This window comes from Engystomops pustulosus, chromosome 4, assembly GCF_040894005.1.
Source record: "Engystomops pustulosus chromosome 4, aEngPut4.maternal, whole genome shotgun sequence".
Taxonomy (NCBI): Eukaryota; Metazoa; Chordata; class Amphibia; order Anura; family Leptodactylidae; genus Engystomops; species Engystomops pustulosus.
The window spans coordinates 104323730-104341922 of record NC_092414.1 but is presented as its reverse complement, the minus strand read 5'-3'; the positions used below and the strand labels follow the sequence as shown (position 1 = coordinate 104341922).

General features: G+C 40.2%; 1 protein-coding gene across 1 annotated transcript in view; it reads left to right on the top strand.

Annotated features, from left to right (window-relative positions):
- WNT2 (Wnt family member 2) overlaps nucleotides 1-18193 on the top strand; it is a 62530-nt gene that overhangs the window by 19994 nt on the left and 24343 nt on the right. The window contains exons 2-4 of the mRNA XM_072146959.1: nucleotides 4847-5082; nucleotides 15350-15627; nucleotides 15946-16210. Of these exons, the coding sequence (XP_072003060.1) occupies nucleotides 4847-5082; nucleotides 15350-15627; nucleotides 15946-16210 (779 nt within the window). The remainder of the gene's footprint in view (nucleotides 1-4846; nucleotides 5083-15349; nucleotides 15628-15945; nucleotides 16211-18193) is intronic.

The following is an 18193-nucleotide window of genomic DNA, read 5'->3' as shown; positions in this document are numbered from 1 at the left end:
TGTTATCCAATGTGTGTATCGGCGGAAGGAAAAAGCTAATGCACGTGCATTTGTTGTATGTTTGTTGTCATGACAATGCTCGACAACTACTTCCTGTACATTGGAACGCATTTGGCACGCATGGGGCATGTCTGCAAAGTGACGTTCATCCAGTCGTCGGATGTTTCACATTACAAACGGGCATCTAGGACAGTGATGGCGAACATTTTAGAGGAAGATTCAGGGGTCGCACAAAAGGAGCTCAAATAATAACCTGACCCAGTCCACGCCACCTCGCTCTTTCTGCAGTCTCCGGTATACCTAGATGCACCACATTAAAATAATACTAAGCATGGCAAGACCTGAGACTGCAGATGGATCCCTGCCTGGCGAACTTTGCCATGGTGCAACAGCCTGAGTGCCCATTGAGCAGGCTCTGAGTGCCACCTCTGGGACCCGTGCCACCACTGATCTAGGAGATACAGCTTTTACATGCAGATTCATGTGCAACGAAAAATTGTCATCTAGCACATTTGTTGTCTTTAACGATCAAATTTGTCACATACTATTCATGGTTCTTGCTGGCTGGTGGGTGGGTTCGGCACCCGGAAGTGACATCACATCCTCTTGGTCTCTCCACCTGAGCTATGGCACCTATATAAAGCACACCTTTGACACACTTGAGTATCCCTTGAGAAAGCCTGTATAACAGGCGATACACGTGGGGTCTCTCCACTCCACCTCAGACTGGCGGTCATTCAGATTTACTTGGTAAGGTAACCTAATATTAACTGATACCTTATTATATTGTATAATGTATTAAATAATTAACTGTGTTATACTATTGCTCCAAAATAAACAATTTGTTTTTTGTGTGACTACTATATGTGTATAGGGTATATGTACTTGTGTACATATATTAATTACACTATGGATTTTGTATTATTGTGTCCATCTTCGCAGGCATTTGAAGTGTTTTTAAATGTCTTAATATCCAATAATACACATTTACACAAAGTGCTTAGCAGGGGCCATGAGTAACGTTACCACATTTCATCTCCATTTTTCATTGTTGCAACTAAAAGAAATATGTTGCTGGCATAAGATATGAGAATGTATCATCATCATCTTGTGGTGTTTGATACACCAAGTGACACTACAAGTGTGAATATATTATCCAGAGTGCAAATTACTTGAAAACATTATTAGTGCAATAAGTGGAGAATGTTGTTTATTTTATGTGACTTTTAAAAACGCTTTGAATTTTTGATGGTTGGAATGTGAACATTATACCACATATTCCTTTTTTTTTTTTTTTATCATTCAAGTTTATTGAAAAACATATAGTATAGGTTTACAAAATCCAGTCATGTAAAGCACAACATATCATACATATAACTTCTCACGCACGCAGGCGTGGGGACATGAAAGGCATAATACAAAGACTTGCATAACATAAGTTTGCTCCATTTATGAGATAGGAATATTGCTAGAGAAGTGCCAGAAGGAGCATCATTGTTTCAAAAATACTCTAGGGGATTTATATAAGGGTGTTGCCGTCCGGTACTTAATGGCTTGAAGACACTTTTTGTGTAGCTATCACTATACAACTTTACTTCTTGTATCCGGATTAGCATATGTATGCAAATTTCCCCTTCAACCAGTGGGAGACCTCTCCCAGTGCTATGTGTAACAAGTTCAGTCTAAGGAGGGAGGGAGGAAAGTTATGGGGAGGAAAGAGAGGGGTTTAGGATCTGCAGAGGCATCTTTATTCTGAGAATGCATGTATGTGTACACCCCCATGTTCATTAGAACGAGAGAAAGTCTGGGGAGTTCCTGAAATCCAGCCATGGGCCCCAGGTCTTTGTGTTGTTCAGTGGTATGGTGAGCATCCGCTGTGAGCTCTTCCATTCTGTGTATTGCCGCAATTTCTGAAAGGAGATCAGAGCTTGATGGTACTCTAGTGGATTTCCACAGATGCGGTATCAACACTCTAGCAGCTATCAATATATAACCCAGGAGAGATTTTTTAGCCTTTTGTGCTGAGGTTGGAATGATGTTTAGCAGAAGGGTGGAAGGATCATTGTGTAATTTGACACCTGTCAGTTTTGATATCAAATCTACGGCTCTGTTCCAATGTCTTCCAATGGTCTTAATAGGGGGCATCCCCACCAGATGTGTGTCATGGAGCCTTGGGCTTGTTTACACCTCCAACACTCATCTGAGCATGAGGGGTATATTTTGCTTAGTTTTTTAGGTGTCCAATACCACCGTGATAATATTTTAAAATTAGATTCCTGAGCCCTGCCTGATATGGAAAGTTTATGGCATAACTCAAATGATTTAGCCCATTCCTCTTCAGAAAAGGACTTCCCCAGTTCCTGTTCCCATATTTTGATATATGGTAAATCGGTCAATGCCCACTTATCTAGGAGTAAGCCGTATATGGCGGAAACAGAGTGAGGGATCGGATTTTGAGATACGCATAGCTGTTCAAATGGTGTTAAAGGTCTGTGCAAATTTAGAGTGCCCTTGTTGGCGTTATAAAAGTGCCTTAATTGAGTGTACTCCCACCTCACTCTACTCGTGCAGTGTTTGTCTTCAAGCATTTCTTCAATTGGAGTTTGGTTTCTTCGCATGGGAGCCAAAAAATGGCTGTGACATCCTGGGGGGAAGTCAGGGTTGTCGCTTACTGGTGTCAGAGGTAAGTAGTCGCATGGGTTCCCCCATTCTTTTAATTAGTTTAAGAACATGAGTGGCCACATATGGTATTTTAGTCAGGTGGAAATTTTGGTTAACATAAGTGGGTGTCCAGGGTAGGATTGTTAGTGGTGCGGGGGAGAGGGTGTTTTCAAGTGTCACCCACAATTTCCCTTTACCGGCATGAAACCAGTCTAAGACACGTGCCAACGTCGCTGCAGTATAGTACCCCTTGAAGTCAGGTAGCCCTAAGCCACCCTGTAATTTCCATCGTATAAGTGTCAGTCTCGAAATTCTGGGAGGCGAGGACGCCCATAAGAATTGGTTTAGAATTTTTTGTAGCTTCCCAAAGAACTGTCCTGGTAAAGTCAGCGGTATTGTTTGGAATAAATAGAGGAGCCGAGGGAGCACTGTCATCTTAATACAACTTAGCCTCCCCATCCATGTCAACTGTGCCGTAGCCCATTTTTTCAGGTCATTTTGGAGTTTCTGCAAGAATTGCCCGTAGTTATGTGTAAAGGTCTTGTCCAGATCCGCTGGGATCTTAATGCCTAAATATACAATGTGTTCGTTGGACCACATGAAGGGGTAGTCTTTTTTCAGTGTTTGGATCGTGGTAGTGGGAAGGCCTATCCCCATAGCGACACTTTTAGTGACGTTTACTTTATGATTGCTGTAAAAGCCAAAGTCATTAAGAGTCTCTATCAGATGCGGAAGAGATACTTCAGGGTTGGTTATATATACTAAAACGTCATCAGCAAATGCAGAGCATTTGCCACATATTCCTTTTTATTGTGGATTGTGTAATTAATTTATCATCTGTATGTAGCTACATATACAGGTCTTGTTTATGTTTTTTATGATTTGTATTAAAGATAAAGTATTTTAGACATATCTTTCCTCATATTGTATATAGCTCCAATAGGATGTGCTGAATGCTGGTGCTTTGGATACTTTTTGGATTTTCTATTTTTTCTTGTTTAGTGATACTCTAAACTACCCAACAGCACAGCTTTTGGAAATCATCTGCAGGTGGGAAGTGTTTGCTGAGTTTTAAATACCTCCGGCAGCTTTATCAGAAACAATGGGGTGAATAAACTATATATATATATATATATATATATATATATATATATATATATATATATATATATATATATATATATATATATATATATATATACAATAGGGCGCATTAATTATTAATTACATATGGTTCTAAACTAATACAGATAAGATGAAGTCAGAAAATACATGTGCCTACATAACCCCAGCCATTTTGAGTTCTTATTTGATGCCATTGGGTTTAAGTGTGTCTAAATCGTATATCATTTTTTAAATTACCGACCCGAGTATAAGCCGAGACCCCTAATTTTCACACAAAAAAACTGGAAAAACCTATTGACTCGAGTATAAGCCGAGGGTGGGAAATGCATTGGTCACAGCCCCAGCATATAGCCAGCAAGCTCCCAGTAGTAGCCAGATAGCCTGCCAGCCACCCTATGCACCTTATGCATCTGTAGCTGTATCTGGGAATGACGCAGTACATATTTATAACATTTTGGTAAAGGTTTACTGAGTTTTATTGCTTATTTTTTCACATGTGTAGTCATTTATCGGTTACTTTTATAAAGAAAAAAACATGTCATCAATGAAACTGTCCTATGAAGTTGAATTCTCGTGTCATAAAAAAGTAAAATTGGTGTGAAATGTAAAGCTTTTCCAAAGATAGAAGTGCATAATAGAACTTCAAAAATTGACCTGGACATTTAGGCACCAATGACATTTAGTCACAAAGGGAGTTAATCTTGTATGTTAAACTTTATCACAATAATGATGTTATTTATAACCTGTATATGTTATTTTTTTTTTTAAATCCTGTGTAAATAAGTGATGTCACTGGATTTTTGTTATCTGTAGTGTGACACAATGTTTGATAAAGACAGATTGGCAAAACATTGCAAATGTTTGATGAATAAAGAACCACAATTTTTCCCTGAAATCTATGGAGTGCTGCTGCTTTTTTGCTTTAAAAATAATGTAAAGTGGCCAAAAGTTAGTGTGCATGATCAACTTTTTGCAGGCCATGGAGTCAGTCAACATTCAGTTTTGTGTAGAGCTATACAACTGTTTTTACTAATTTTAATGTTTTTCTTTCTTTGGGCAGGTACATGGGAGCTGTTGGATCATCTTCTACTTCATCCAGAGTAATGTGTAATAACATACCAGGTTTGGTAGCTCGTCAAAGGCAACTGTGTCACCGATATCCTGAAATCATGCATGTTATTGGTCTAGGGGTGAATGAGTGGATAGCAGAGTGTCAGCATCAGTTTCGACATCACAGATGGAATTGCAACACACATGAAAGAGATCAAAGCTTCTTTGGAAAATTAATTTTGCGCAGTAAGTTGGCCAAGATCTTTTATGTTGCTAATTCTATTTTTTTGCCATTTTAGGAAATTAAACTTTTCTAAACTCTGCTATTGTATGTCAATTGCAAACAATACATAAAAACCTACATTTTCACATACAATACACATTGAAGCTAAGTTTTACACACAGATTTTTGCATTGCGTTGTGAGCTGATATGTATGTATGTGTGTGTATATATAAATATATATATTCTACAGTACTCAACATTAACAAGAACCTGCTCCCAAAACTTTTTTTAAAAAGTAGTGTAATATTTAGTTCTAAACCCCAAAATTGTTTTTTTCCAGAAAGCACAGCCTACTATGTATACAAATAGTGCTATGATATAGTAATATAATGAATACACAAAAGCACCTTCATGCAACTTGCCACTATCGGTAATCAAAATGTTCTTTCCAAAAAATGGTAAACTGTCCACATGTCTGCAAAGTGATACCTTCACTTTTAGATTTGTGCAATATGTGCACCTTTGTATTAGCAGCACAATAATAGAAAACATAGTTTGTGTTTAAAGTCTGAACAGGTATTTTCACTCCTCAAAAAAAGTCCCATGTGTATAAATCTACATGGGACTTTTGTCACCTCTCCCTCTGCTGAGTCGCGAGCTGCAGGCTCTTTCTGTCTCTCACTACTGCAGCTCAGGGCCGCATCTGCCATGAGGCAAGAGGAAAATCTTGCATGAGGAGGCACATAGCGGCTCCCAAGCAGGGCGGCGTGCTGGTGCACAGACCAACCATCTTGGCGAAATCTACACCGGGTGCTTATCCCCAGATCTCCTTCTGCCTCCTCCCACAACATGCCGGCACCGACTGCAGGAGTGCAGTGAGAGCAGTCAGCAGTACCGCCATCTACTGCAAGTACTTGCCACTCTGACTGCTCCTGACATGAAAGCTGCAGACACTCACATTTGTCATGCTTCCAGAGCATAGGGAAGCTTCTGACAGCTTGACAAGGCTGAAGCTTGACAAGTGGTGGTGGACCTGCAGTCCCGAGTCCAGAGCAAAGGAGTGTGAACAGAAACCAGTGAAGGAGGGAGACCTAGCAGAGAGACGCACTGTAAGTCTCAGCCATGTCTGTTCACTACATGTGGAGGAGAGATTAGGGAATGTTGTAGTTTCACAGCAGCTTATATGTAGTGACTAATTTCACTGACCAAAAATATAGTATACAAAATAGTATACACAGAAACAAAATATCCCTCAATCCATAGTTTCAGTAGTACTTGTCTTTTCCTGATAGCTATTGTCTCCCCTATTGCTTATGAAGTTCCCTATCTCCCCTTCCAGCCATGTTTGTCTTTTCCTCTATTCAGTAGCCTAGTAGTCTGGGTCCCCTGCTCCCTTAATGTATGTTGATTTGGTGGCTTTTGGTACAGATTTTCCATCTGTAAAATCTTTCCCATATCCCTCTCCTATGGGGGCTACTGTGAGACTGCTGCTCCTACTATAGTGCTATGTGCCACTAAAGGAGGTAAAGAGGAGAGTATTTTGCTATGTGCCTAAAATATTTTCCACTTTTGCCACCTTTCAGAGACAGATTACAGGAATATGAGCTGAATACTTCTGCAAGGGTGTTAAAAGATGAAAATATTTTAGCCATGTGACCAAGAACCTTTTACCATTCTTGCAGATAAATGCATGACAATAATATTTTCCTCATTATCTCTTTCCACATTGAGGAGAATATTCCTGCTATTCAGCCATTTGCTAGGGTAGTAAGACTACTTACTTCAAATAGTTAGCAATTTTGATCCAAGCAATTTGAACCAAGCAGATAGCCATACAGACAACAAAAAACAAACAATAATTCAATGAAGGGGTGCTATATAATATACATACCCTTTCGCTGCCAGGAACGCATCTCTTACACCCTGACATGTTGTCTCCTCTGTAGCCAGGGACATCCTGGATATTGAGACCCATAACATTTGATTTGTGGCACCTAGAAACACAGTCTTAGAGTTGTGTTTAAATAAGTATTGTTTCTTTGTGCAAGATAATAGGAGATATGTACCGTTATATTTACAATCAGCAATTTGATCTTCATATACAGACCCCATTTCCAACTGTCACTTCAACTGCTAATATCTCCAGTTCTGTGGCACTTGCTACCCATGCTACCATGCTACCCAAAATATTCAGAGAGCACACTTGCACTTGTTTGGGATCTTTTACGTTCCATAATTGAGCGCGCAATAAGCTCTCTGCTGCTGCAATATTTCCTACACAGAGTGGGGGAGTGGCTTGGGGCGTAATTAGCATTTTCGCCTCAGGCAGCAAATATGCTAGAATCGGCCCTGCTGCAGCTTATGGAATTCAGTGACTGTAGCTGCATGCACAGCACATCCTTTTATCAGTTACCATTTCTTTTGCATGTAATGCACAGTGAAAGCCGTTACCCAGTAAGAAAATGGCACACCTTTGATTTTTGTCAGTTCTATTACATTTGGATATATCCAGCTTCCCAGTACATGGGTATACATAAGTATCTGTAATGAATTTTAAATCCTGTATCGAGACTCTAATTTGCACACAGTGCCGCTAGAACAATCTTTTACAGCACAATACAGCCAACAAATACAGTGCTTTTAGTGAGCACCCTGTCTGCAGTGGGGACCTAACATCACAGGGATTCCTAGAGCAGAGGGGGGGGGTTAATAGACATGCAAAGAATGTGGGATGTGTGTCCTCTCTGCATGTATATATATACAGATCACCAATAACAGTGATGCTATGGGATGTTACCATAAGATCACTGTTCTATGTGATCTGCTAAATGGTGCCCTGGTTAAAAACTTAATTTAAAAAAAATGCAGTTATAAAAAAAAGGATAATTAAAAAAATTAAAAATAAAAGTATTATTCCCCCAGGTAAGAGAAAATAAAAAATGTATTAAAAAAGCTGCAACTCTATACAACACAGCAACCGGCATTAGAATGATGTGCGTGGTTGGTCATTGTCTGGTGGGGAACGATGGTTGGCTGTTTTTCACCATATTCTGTTCTTGGCTGAAAATAATCCTCAAAAATTGTAAGAGGAGTAAAAGAGAATGTGACCTCAAAACGAAACCTCCTGTAGTTCATTAGAACTTGAGTTAGATCACCTGAACTTGGGTATAAATAATCGAGGGACAGTTAAAAATAAAGGGGGAGATGTTTACTATGCTGGATCATCATGAGCTAATGTATGTAAGGCAATCCTCCACCCCAGACACCACAGGGAATTCTGGTGGCATGATGCACCAAACTAATTTCTATGCCATATCAAGCCTTGCGTTGAACAGCACTATAGCCTGTACCTGAACCTGGCACAGGCAACAGAAAGTGCACAGAGTGTACAAGTCTTGATAAATCCCCCCAATGGACTTTATTTATGAATGTGTGTCTTTTATATATTACTTCCAACTTTTTGAACAGGTACTAATAAAGTTATGGATCACAATATTTATATGTAGTGCAGATGAGCAAATGTTCATCCTCTTCCCCTAAAAATAAAAGTTCGCTAAATATGACAGAGTAAGTGCAGAAAGTACGTACATTTACGTCCATGACAGTAGCCAAATTGAAACGACTTTATCTCCTGAACCCTGGCACCTAGAAACACAATTCTGGTGTCAAATTAAACAGGAACATATCCCCTTTAATATGTTAGATATATCATGTCTGGATGCTTCACGGAGACGGAGATATCCACCCTTAAAGGTGCACTAAAAATGTATTTGTATGTACAGCTTTTTATTGCTGATTGTAAATTTAAGGGTGGATATCTCCGGTTCTGTTGAGCATTCATACAAAATATATCATATGAAAGGGGAAACTATTCTTAATAGTGTTATATAGTTTAATATAACACTAGAATTTTGTTTCTAGGTGCAAGGGCTCAGGAGTCATAGACGTTTGAAGTGTGCCTCTTTCCAGACTGTCAGCAGAAGGCAGAATATAGAAGAAGCTGCAGGAAAGACTTTCACTTTTCATAATTGCAAAAGTACATGCACCCTCTGCATCTGTAGCTAAACCTGGGAAAGGGTGATGGAATAAAGCTGGACATATTTATAACATAGTTGAGTAAAAGTCACAACTTTTTAAAAAACACTTTAATTGGAAAAATGACCAAAAAATCTTATTTTTCCACATCTGTAGTGAATTATTGGCAAATTTTAAATATTTAAATATTAAAACTATTGTATCAAAATAAAGTATAATTTCTTTAAAAAAAAACAAAGTTAAATTTGGTATGATATAAAGCTTTTCCAGAGATTTTGTCATTTAAAGAAGTGCATAGCAGAACGTCAAAAATTGACCTGGTCTCTCTGGCACCAATGACCATCGGTACTGAAGGGGTTGACGTTATCTGACTGGGGAGGGTGAGTACAGTGAATGAGGAGAAGGGGAGGAGGAATTGAGAGAAAATGTCTTGTGCTATTTAACCCCTTCCCGACATTTGACGTACTATTACTGCATGGCGGGAGGTGCTTTCCCGCAAAATGCAGTAATAGTACGTCATGCTTCTGGCGCCGGCTCCAGAACGGAGCCCGCGCCAGAAGCTGCGGGTGTCGGCTATATATTATAGCCGACATCCGCCTCTAACACCCGCGATCAGAGATTTCTCCGATCGCGGGTGTTAACCCCTGACACGGGGCATTTGAGAAGAATCGGACACCCCCCCCCCCCCCCCCCGCGGCTCTTACCGGAGGGCTCCGCTGCTCCGATCGCAGCCCCGGGACTGCCGGTGCCCGGGGCTGCGCGATCCTCTTCTGTGAGCCGGGTCCGTGCCTTCTGGCAGGATCCGGCTGTAACACACTGAGCATGCGCATGCGCATCTGTATTACACTGTGTAATGTGAAGAAGAGCTTGAACAAGTGATCAGTGGATCACTTGTTCAAGCTAACCTGTAAAAGTTAATAAAAAATGTTAAAAACACTACATAAAATAATTTTTTAATAAAAAGAATTAATTAAATAAAGTTAAAGTCCCCTAAACACAAATATTCCCTATACACATGCAATAAAGTGAAAAAAACACAAAATCGCCAAAAAACCCCACATATTTGGTATCGCCGCGTCCGTAACAATCCGTACAATAACTCAGAAACATTATTGGACCCGCTCGGTGAACGCCGTAAAAACAAAATCCGTAAAACACGCCAAAAATGTAAATTTTTCATAAAATCTCTACACAAAAATGTTCTAAAAAGTGATCAAACAAAGTTATGTGCGCCAAAATGGTACCACTGAAAAGAACAACTCAACTCGTAAAAAATAAGCCCAAAACTAGCTCTGTCAACCAAAAAATATTAAAGTTACGTCTCCGAAAAGATGGCGATGCAAAAACAAATGAAATAAAGATAATATAGTATTTTTAGTTTACGGTGTACGACCCCCAAAAAATACGAAAAAAAAGTAAACCAAAATTGACAATTTTCTTTTCACCCATACATTCAAGAGTTAATAAAATCTCATCAATTAGCTAATGACCCACGAAAATGAATTATTTGTAAAGTGCATCTCATGTCGCAAAAAATAAGCCCTTATATGTCCAAATTGCCAAAAAAATAAAGATTGTATAGCCAATAAAAAGTGACAATGCATAATCTGCTCTGAATGGCGCAGCTTCCCTTCGATGCCCTGGCGTGTGCCCATACAGCAGGTTACCACCACATATGGAGTATTGTTATATGCGGGAGGGATTGGGTATCAAATTTTGTGGAGCGTTTTGGTATTTTATCCACTGAGAATTTGTACATTGTACGGGTCCAATAATGTTTCTGACTTATTGTACAGATTGTTACGGACGCGGTGATACCAAATATGTGGGGGGTTTTGGTGATTTTCAGGTATTTTTACTTTATTAGATGTGTATAGGGAATGTTTGTGTTTAGGGGACTTTAACTCTATTTAATTAATTATTTTTATTAAAAATTGTGTTTATTCAGTGTTTTTAACTTTTTTTTCTTTACTTTTACAGGTTAGCTTGAACAAGTGATCCACTGATCACTTGTTCAAGCTATTCTTCACCTAATACAGTGTAATACAGATGTATTACACTGTATTATGTGAAACACTGAGCATGCTGCGCTTGCTCAGTGTGTCACAGCCGGGTCCTGCCAGGAGGCACGGACCCGGCACCCGGAAGAAGATCGCGCAGCCCCGGGCACCGGCAGTCCCGGGGCTGCGATCAGAGCAGCGGGACCCCCCCGGTAAGCGCCGCAGGGGGGTCCGAATCCTGTTAAATGCCCCTAGCACGCCGCGGTCAGCGCGACCGCGGCGTGTTAGGGGTTAACACCCGCGATCGGAGAAATCTCCGATCGCGGGTGTTAGAGGAGGGTGTCGGCTATAATATATAGCCGACACCCGCAGCTTCTGGCCCCGGCTCCATTCAGGAGCCGGGGCCAGAAGTTTGACGTAATATTACCGCATATTGCGGGAACGCACCTCCCGCCATGCAGTAATAGTACGTCAAATGTCGGGAAGGGGTTAACCAGCGGCCCCCGGCGCCTCCACCCCACACATATTGTGCAGCACAGACCGCACAGTCTGCGGCCCACCGGCCGGGCCCCCCCCCCCTTAGTGTCTTAGAGTCCGGGCCCCATAGGGCAGTACCAGTTGTACTGCCCTATCGGCGGCCCTGTATAGCGCACACAGATTACGCAGCGCTGTACGGAGTTTGCCACATCGGATCCTGTCTCCATGGGGCTCACAATCTAATCAACCTACCAGTATGTTTTGGAGTGCGGGAAAATATCAATAACAAAAACAATTACTTCTTCCCCTGGTTTAGCTACATATATCTTCTAATTTTCTTTTATTCTTCTTATAATGTACTATAAGTAGTGCTCACTGCACGAGTTCTGAGGAACTAGGGGGAGGTTGAGACCGTGTAACAGACAGTGTAAAGTCAGATCAGAGAGGGCAGGGTTGGACTGGGGGACGAAAGGCCCACCAATGAGATTGATTCTGAAGGCCTACCTACTGCTACATGGAAATATAAGTATATTAGTGTGTACTTTTATAAGTATATTCTTAAGCTGTGTTTAAACAATGCATTAAAGGAAACCTACCACTTCGGATAGGGCTTCTAAGCAGCAAATGAGCTGGTGCCGGCGCTTATCTTCGTTATGTTCTTAAACGGTTCTAAAGCATTTAAACGCTTTATGAATCTTTGTATCCGAAGTAGCTTCCCCACACCGTGCTCCTGAATAGGAAGTGGTCGCGCACATGGTGCGCCAAGCGTGGATCACGGTGCCGGGAAGCTACTTCAGATATAAAGATTCATAAAGCGTTTAAATGCTTTAAAACCGTTTAAGAACATAACGAAGATAATCGCCGGCACCAGCTCACCATGAGCTGGCGCGCAGCATTTACTGCCTAGAAGACCTATCCGAAGTGGTAGGTTTCCTTTAATGCAGGTAAAAATGCAGAAGTATTTTGAGTTGTGTCTTTCAATGCAATACGAACACATAATATGAATGGGACCTAAAGCCATGTGCACAAGATGCGATTGAATCGGATTTTAAAATGCATTTAAGGCGCATCTGGAAAATCTTACTCTCCCTGACTGCAGATATGTTTAGATCTACATGCTTGTGTTTGGTAAGAAGTAATGTGTTTTGCTGTGTTAAAAAAAAATATTGTTGCTACTTTTAAAATACATTTCAAGCGTATCTGGAGAAGCTCCTTCCTTAATGTATAAGTGTTCCTACATAACTGCTTGCGTCTTGTAATTCAGTCTTGTGAACACTCATATTGTGGCCCATCTCATCTTGCCCTTAAATTGAAGCTCCTCTTATTTCATCTTCTGAAACTTCATACTGTGGCCCCCTCTCAATCCACCTTATATTGTGGCCCCACTCTCAAACCCCCTCATTTTGTGGACCCCTTTTACACCCCACTCATATTGTAGCCCCCTCACACTGTCTCATATTGTGGCCCCCTTACCCCCCCTCACATTATGGCCCCCTTATATTGTGCCCCCCCTCTTACATCCCCTCATGTTGTGGCTTCCTCATCTCCCCTCATGTTGTGGCTTCCTCATCTCCCCTCAGATTGTGGCCCCCACTCACTCCCCATCACATTGTGGCCCCCACTCATTCCCCCTCACATTGTGATCCCCTTTCATCTACCCCACATATTGTGGGCCCATTTTCAAATGAAGGTATTTAATAATAGTAATAATTCTTTATTTATATAGTGCACACAGATTACGCAGCGCTGAACAAAGCATGCCAAATTGGTCATGCTTACAAACAAGTATTGCACATAACCCAGAGGAATAACAGAGCAAAAGAAGCACATACACAGGTATATACAGAACAAAGGTGGACACCACTCTTATGAACCCTCTAATATTGTGGCCACTCATATAGTAGACCCCTCTCGCATTGTGGAACACTCATATCCCCTCATGTTGCGGACCCTTCTCAAACCAGTCTTTTATATTGTTGCCCCCTCAATCCCTCATCATATTGTGGCCCTCTTTAACTCCCTCATATTGTGGCCACCACTCACACGGACCCTCATATTGTTACATCCTCTCCCATACACTCATATTGTGGCCCCCTCTCATTTCCCCTTCAAATTGTGGTCACCTTTAACACCCCCTCATATTGTGGCCACCTTTAACACCCCCCTCATATTGTGGACACCTCACACCCCCCTTCATATTGTGGCCCCCTCTCACACACCCTCAATTTGTAGCCCCCTCTCATACCCCCTCATATTGCGGACCCCTCTTACACCTCCCTCATATAGTGGCCCCCTCTCAAACCCCTATAATATTGTGTCCCCCTCATCTCCCCCTCATATTGTTGACCGCTCATCTCCCCCTCATATTGTGGCCCCCTAACACACCCTCCTCATAGTGTGACCCCCTCTCACACAAACCCCTCATTTTGTGGCCCCCTCTCACACACTGCCGATGGCAGGCTATAAGAGATTAACAGTAAAATTAGTACCACGATCCTTAGGAGAAACTGCACTGTATTTTTATATACCATCTCACAGTTTTCAGCATTGGTCAAAACATATATAAAGTTTATGTTATGTTTTAATATACAGCATAAACATGTTTCATATTTTGCAATATTTTCTGCATACAAATCTACAGAGGGAGTTTGTTTATTTGTTCTCTTGTCTGAAGGCATGCTCCAAATCTAATAGCATTGTAGGAGATTAAAATGCTTTATATGTTCATAGAAAGCCAGTTTTGAAAATCCACTTGTCAGGTAACACATCATTTGTCTAGGTATGTTTGTGCTTTGTGCTCATGTTTTTTGTATTCAACGTGTATTACAGTTTGGGGTAATCTGTCATGTTGGATGATGTTTAAATACATTGGCTTCAAAATTGTGCATGCGAAATGTATCATTTTAGCCTTTTTCTCCACCCAACTGTTTTCTGGAATGACTTTCCTTTTTCTTTGGCTTGTGTAAAGTCAAGACACAAAGTCCCCAAACTTGGAATGATGTATAAAATGAAATGTTGTATTCTGTACATCACTATGATATTGTTTGTAGTTTTACATAGATGAATTTTAAATTTTATATTTATTTTCATCATGAAATAAGAAATGTTTAATAGTTGGTTGTATTAGGAGATGAGTTCCTCATAGACCCATGCAGTCTGCTGTAGCTTTTGTGTTCATGTTCATATACTTCCCATGCTTTTTGTGTTTTAAGCCTTTCAGAATGCTTGTACCTTTTCACCTTGTCCTTTGGAATGAATTTTGTGAAATTCATTTCACAAAAAAAATTTAAGTTTTACAGAAACAAATGAAACTACAGCATACAGAAAACTAAATTTATAAACGTATAGGCTATTATTTATGCAGTTTTACCACTATTATAGTATAGCAGGCCTATTTGACTCTGTGTTGGGATTTTTCGTTACTTTGTCTGGTTTCTTGAATTACTTTTTGATATATTTTTTTCTAAGTTGAGACTTTTTGTTTCAATTGCAACAAAAGTCTCAAATAATAGTTGAAGAAACCAGGCAACCTTATTATAACTTCTCTATCCTCAGATAACAGAATAAAGAATCTGCATATGCAGAGTAATCCTTGAAGCATGTGTTATCTCTGCCCCTCTTATTGCTTAGCTACACATTGAAGAGATAGCAGATAAAGAGTAACACAGACTTCAGGTTCTGATTATATTTTTATTATCATAAACATATAATGTATGACGTCCCAGACCCATGGAACCTATAACGACAGACACATTTATGTTTTCAATTTGTTTTCAGGCAGCCGAGAGTCAGCATTTGTTTATGCCATTTCTTCTGCTGGAGTAGTGTTTGCCATCACAAGGGCCTGCAGTCAAGGTGAACTAAAGTCTTGCTCCTGTGATCCAAAAAAAAAAGGCACCTCTAAAGACAGCCGAGGCATTTTTGACTGGGGTGGATGCAGTGATAACATAGACTATGGTATCAGATTTGCTAGAGCATTTGTCGATGCAAGAGAGAGGAGAGGAAAAGATGCACAAGCCCTAATGAACCTTCATAACAGCAGAGTTGGAAGAAAGGTATTAATTCCTCAATCATTAGACAATATTAAATGCTGGCAAAGGTGGACTAATCATTATTTATCATTGTATTGTGCTTTGAGATACTATTTTTTTTTGCATTTTTTTTAATCAACAATTATATGCAAATAATTCTGCATAACATTTATCACCTCACGCAATAACTTTCAGTGCACCTATAAAGAGTCGGAGGTGAAAGTGTTTGTAACAAATGTATAAAATAAATATATGTAGTTTGTAGTGAACCAGAAGAGAAAAACAAATGTAAAGCATGTAATAAGTAATTATATAGACTTTTATTCTGTCTACCTACTGCAGGCTGTAAAGAGGTTTATGACACAGGAATGTAAGTGCCATGGAGTAAGTGGGTCCTGTACTTTAAGGACATGCTGGCTGACTATGGGGGATTTTCGAAAATCTGGAGACTTGTTGAGAAAAAAATACAATGGAGCCATACAAGTTGTTATGAATCAAGATGGTACTGGTTTTACAGTGGCAAATAAAAGATTTAACAAACCGACTTCCAATGACCTGGTGTACTTTGAGAACTCACCTGACTATTGTATCAGGGACAGAGATGCTGGTAAGTTTTGCAGTTACAAAGTAAATCATATGTAAATTATATGTGCAAATGCCAACAGTTATGCTTTTAGAGAATAGATGTTTGGTTTGAATACATAGATATTCTAAAAAAAACTTATAATTAGTTGACCAGTGCATGGGGACAATATATCTGGTGCTACGGGCTGCTAATTATGCACACCCCTATATGCTGTATCAAAATAGTATCACTTCCCTCTCCAACATGGGAGAGGCAGGCATCTATCATGCAGGAGGTATGAATTCACACCTCTTGCATGACATCGCCTCCTACTCCTACTACAGCATGGGAGAGGGAGGTGTGGGGTTGTGGATAATAAGCAGCCCCGAGTGCGAGACAGAGTTTCTTTTCTTGGAGAACCAAGCGGGTCAAGCTTAGGAAAGAAAACTGCCAGAATTAAGAGGAGTGTAGGTAAGTATTTTTAGGTGGTTTTTTTTTTCCAATTTCTTAAATGTTATATTTTAACAGATGATTCAGTCTTGGTGTACAATTAGGGACAAACTAAAGGTTCATAAACTTAGTATAACACACCTGGTCAATTATTATATATTTTTACAGTAGGTCAGGAAGACCACATCTTAGAAAGCAAACAGTAGAACCATGGCAGCAGAACAGCTAAGTAAAAGGGATCCAGCAGCACGCCAGTAAGCAACAAACGAAACAGACAAAAATGGAAAGAGTTCAAGAGCCAGAGAGGGGAAGGCCCACAATGTAGAGAGAGAAGTGAAAAAGAGGGAAAAAAAATAAAATAAAACAAAAATCCTGCAGAATTGGCAAATTACTTGGAGGAGAGGAGGGTGTAAGGCAATATTTAATCATTCACTCTTCTCGGGAACACCTCCAGTTTGTCAATTGACACAGAGATGGACGTGGTCCATCCATGGTCCTCCATGGTAGGACCTTCATGAGCATGAGGTCATTGACTCTAGCAAACCTGGAGAAGATTGTAGGAGCAAAGTCTCCATCCACATTACAGGTATATGTGATCTAGCATTCATTACCAAAAAGGAGGGAGCCAGGCTCTCAGATGATGCCCACATCCATGGCAAATTGCATTCCAGAACCACTCCAGAATAAGGATAACACAGTGCATGACCTGAAGACATGGAAGAGGGATTCCTTCTTCACACTTTATCTCCAGCACATATGGTTGACTGTCAGGAACATGGTTTGCAACCAAACAAGGACCCAGTATCGACTTGAAACGATGTTGTAGCTCACTTCCTGAATAGTAGGAGCTCATAGACTATTTGTGGGTTAACATGTACATCTGAGCTCTCTGTTCTGTATTGTGATATGCACACAAGTACAACTCCCATTTGAGCATAAAAAGCAATGTGGGCATCTCAGGGGGGTGGAGGAGGTGTCTACTGTAGAACAACGAGATTGCAGATCTAGGGGGTTCATTTTCTGCACAGCGCTGATCGAACAGGAGGGTCATGCAGCCATTTAATGGTCAGGAATGGTCTGGCTGATGAGGTAAAACATATCAAGAAAGTGGTGCAGAACTTTTAATAGATGTTTTTTGGATAAATGACCTAATATCCTGCCCCCCACACTTACACATAAATTACATAAAAGCAGGAGGTAAAGTGACCAACCCCTTTAAGCGGGTATATCTTTTCACCATGGGATACTATGACGTAATGCTTGTTAGTGGATCTAATTTTAATGGACCTCTGTATTGCAAAAGATCATTTTTTGTGTTCAGATTATGTGACGTATTTATTGGCACTAATGGAGATAGCTGCTTGCATTGTTAGATAACACAGTGGTGACTTTACTCTCAGAATACACATCTTTCTGTATATCAGCTCTTGAAATGTATTGATCACAATGTCAGATTTACATGGAATGAGCTGATGTAGAGAGTGCACTTAAGGAATGAAATAAGCAAAGATGCACTTAACCTGATTTTATAATGTTCTCTCAAACTGTGCTATTTTCTCTGAATTTCAATTGTAT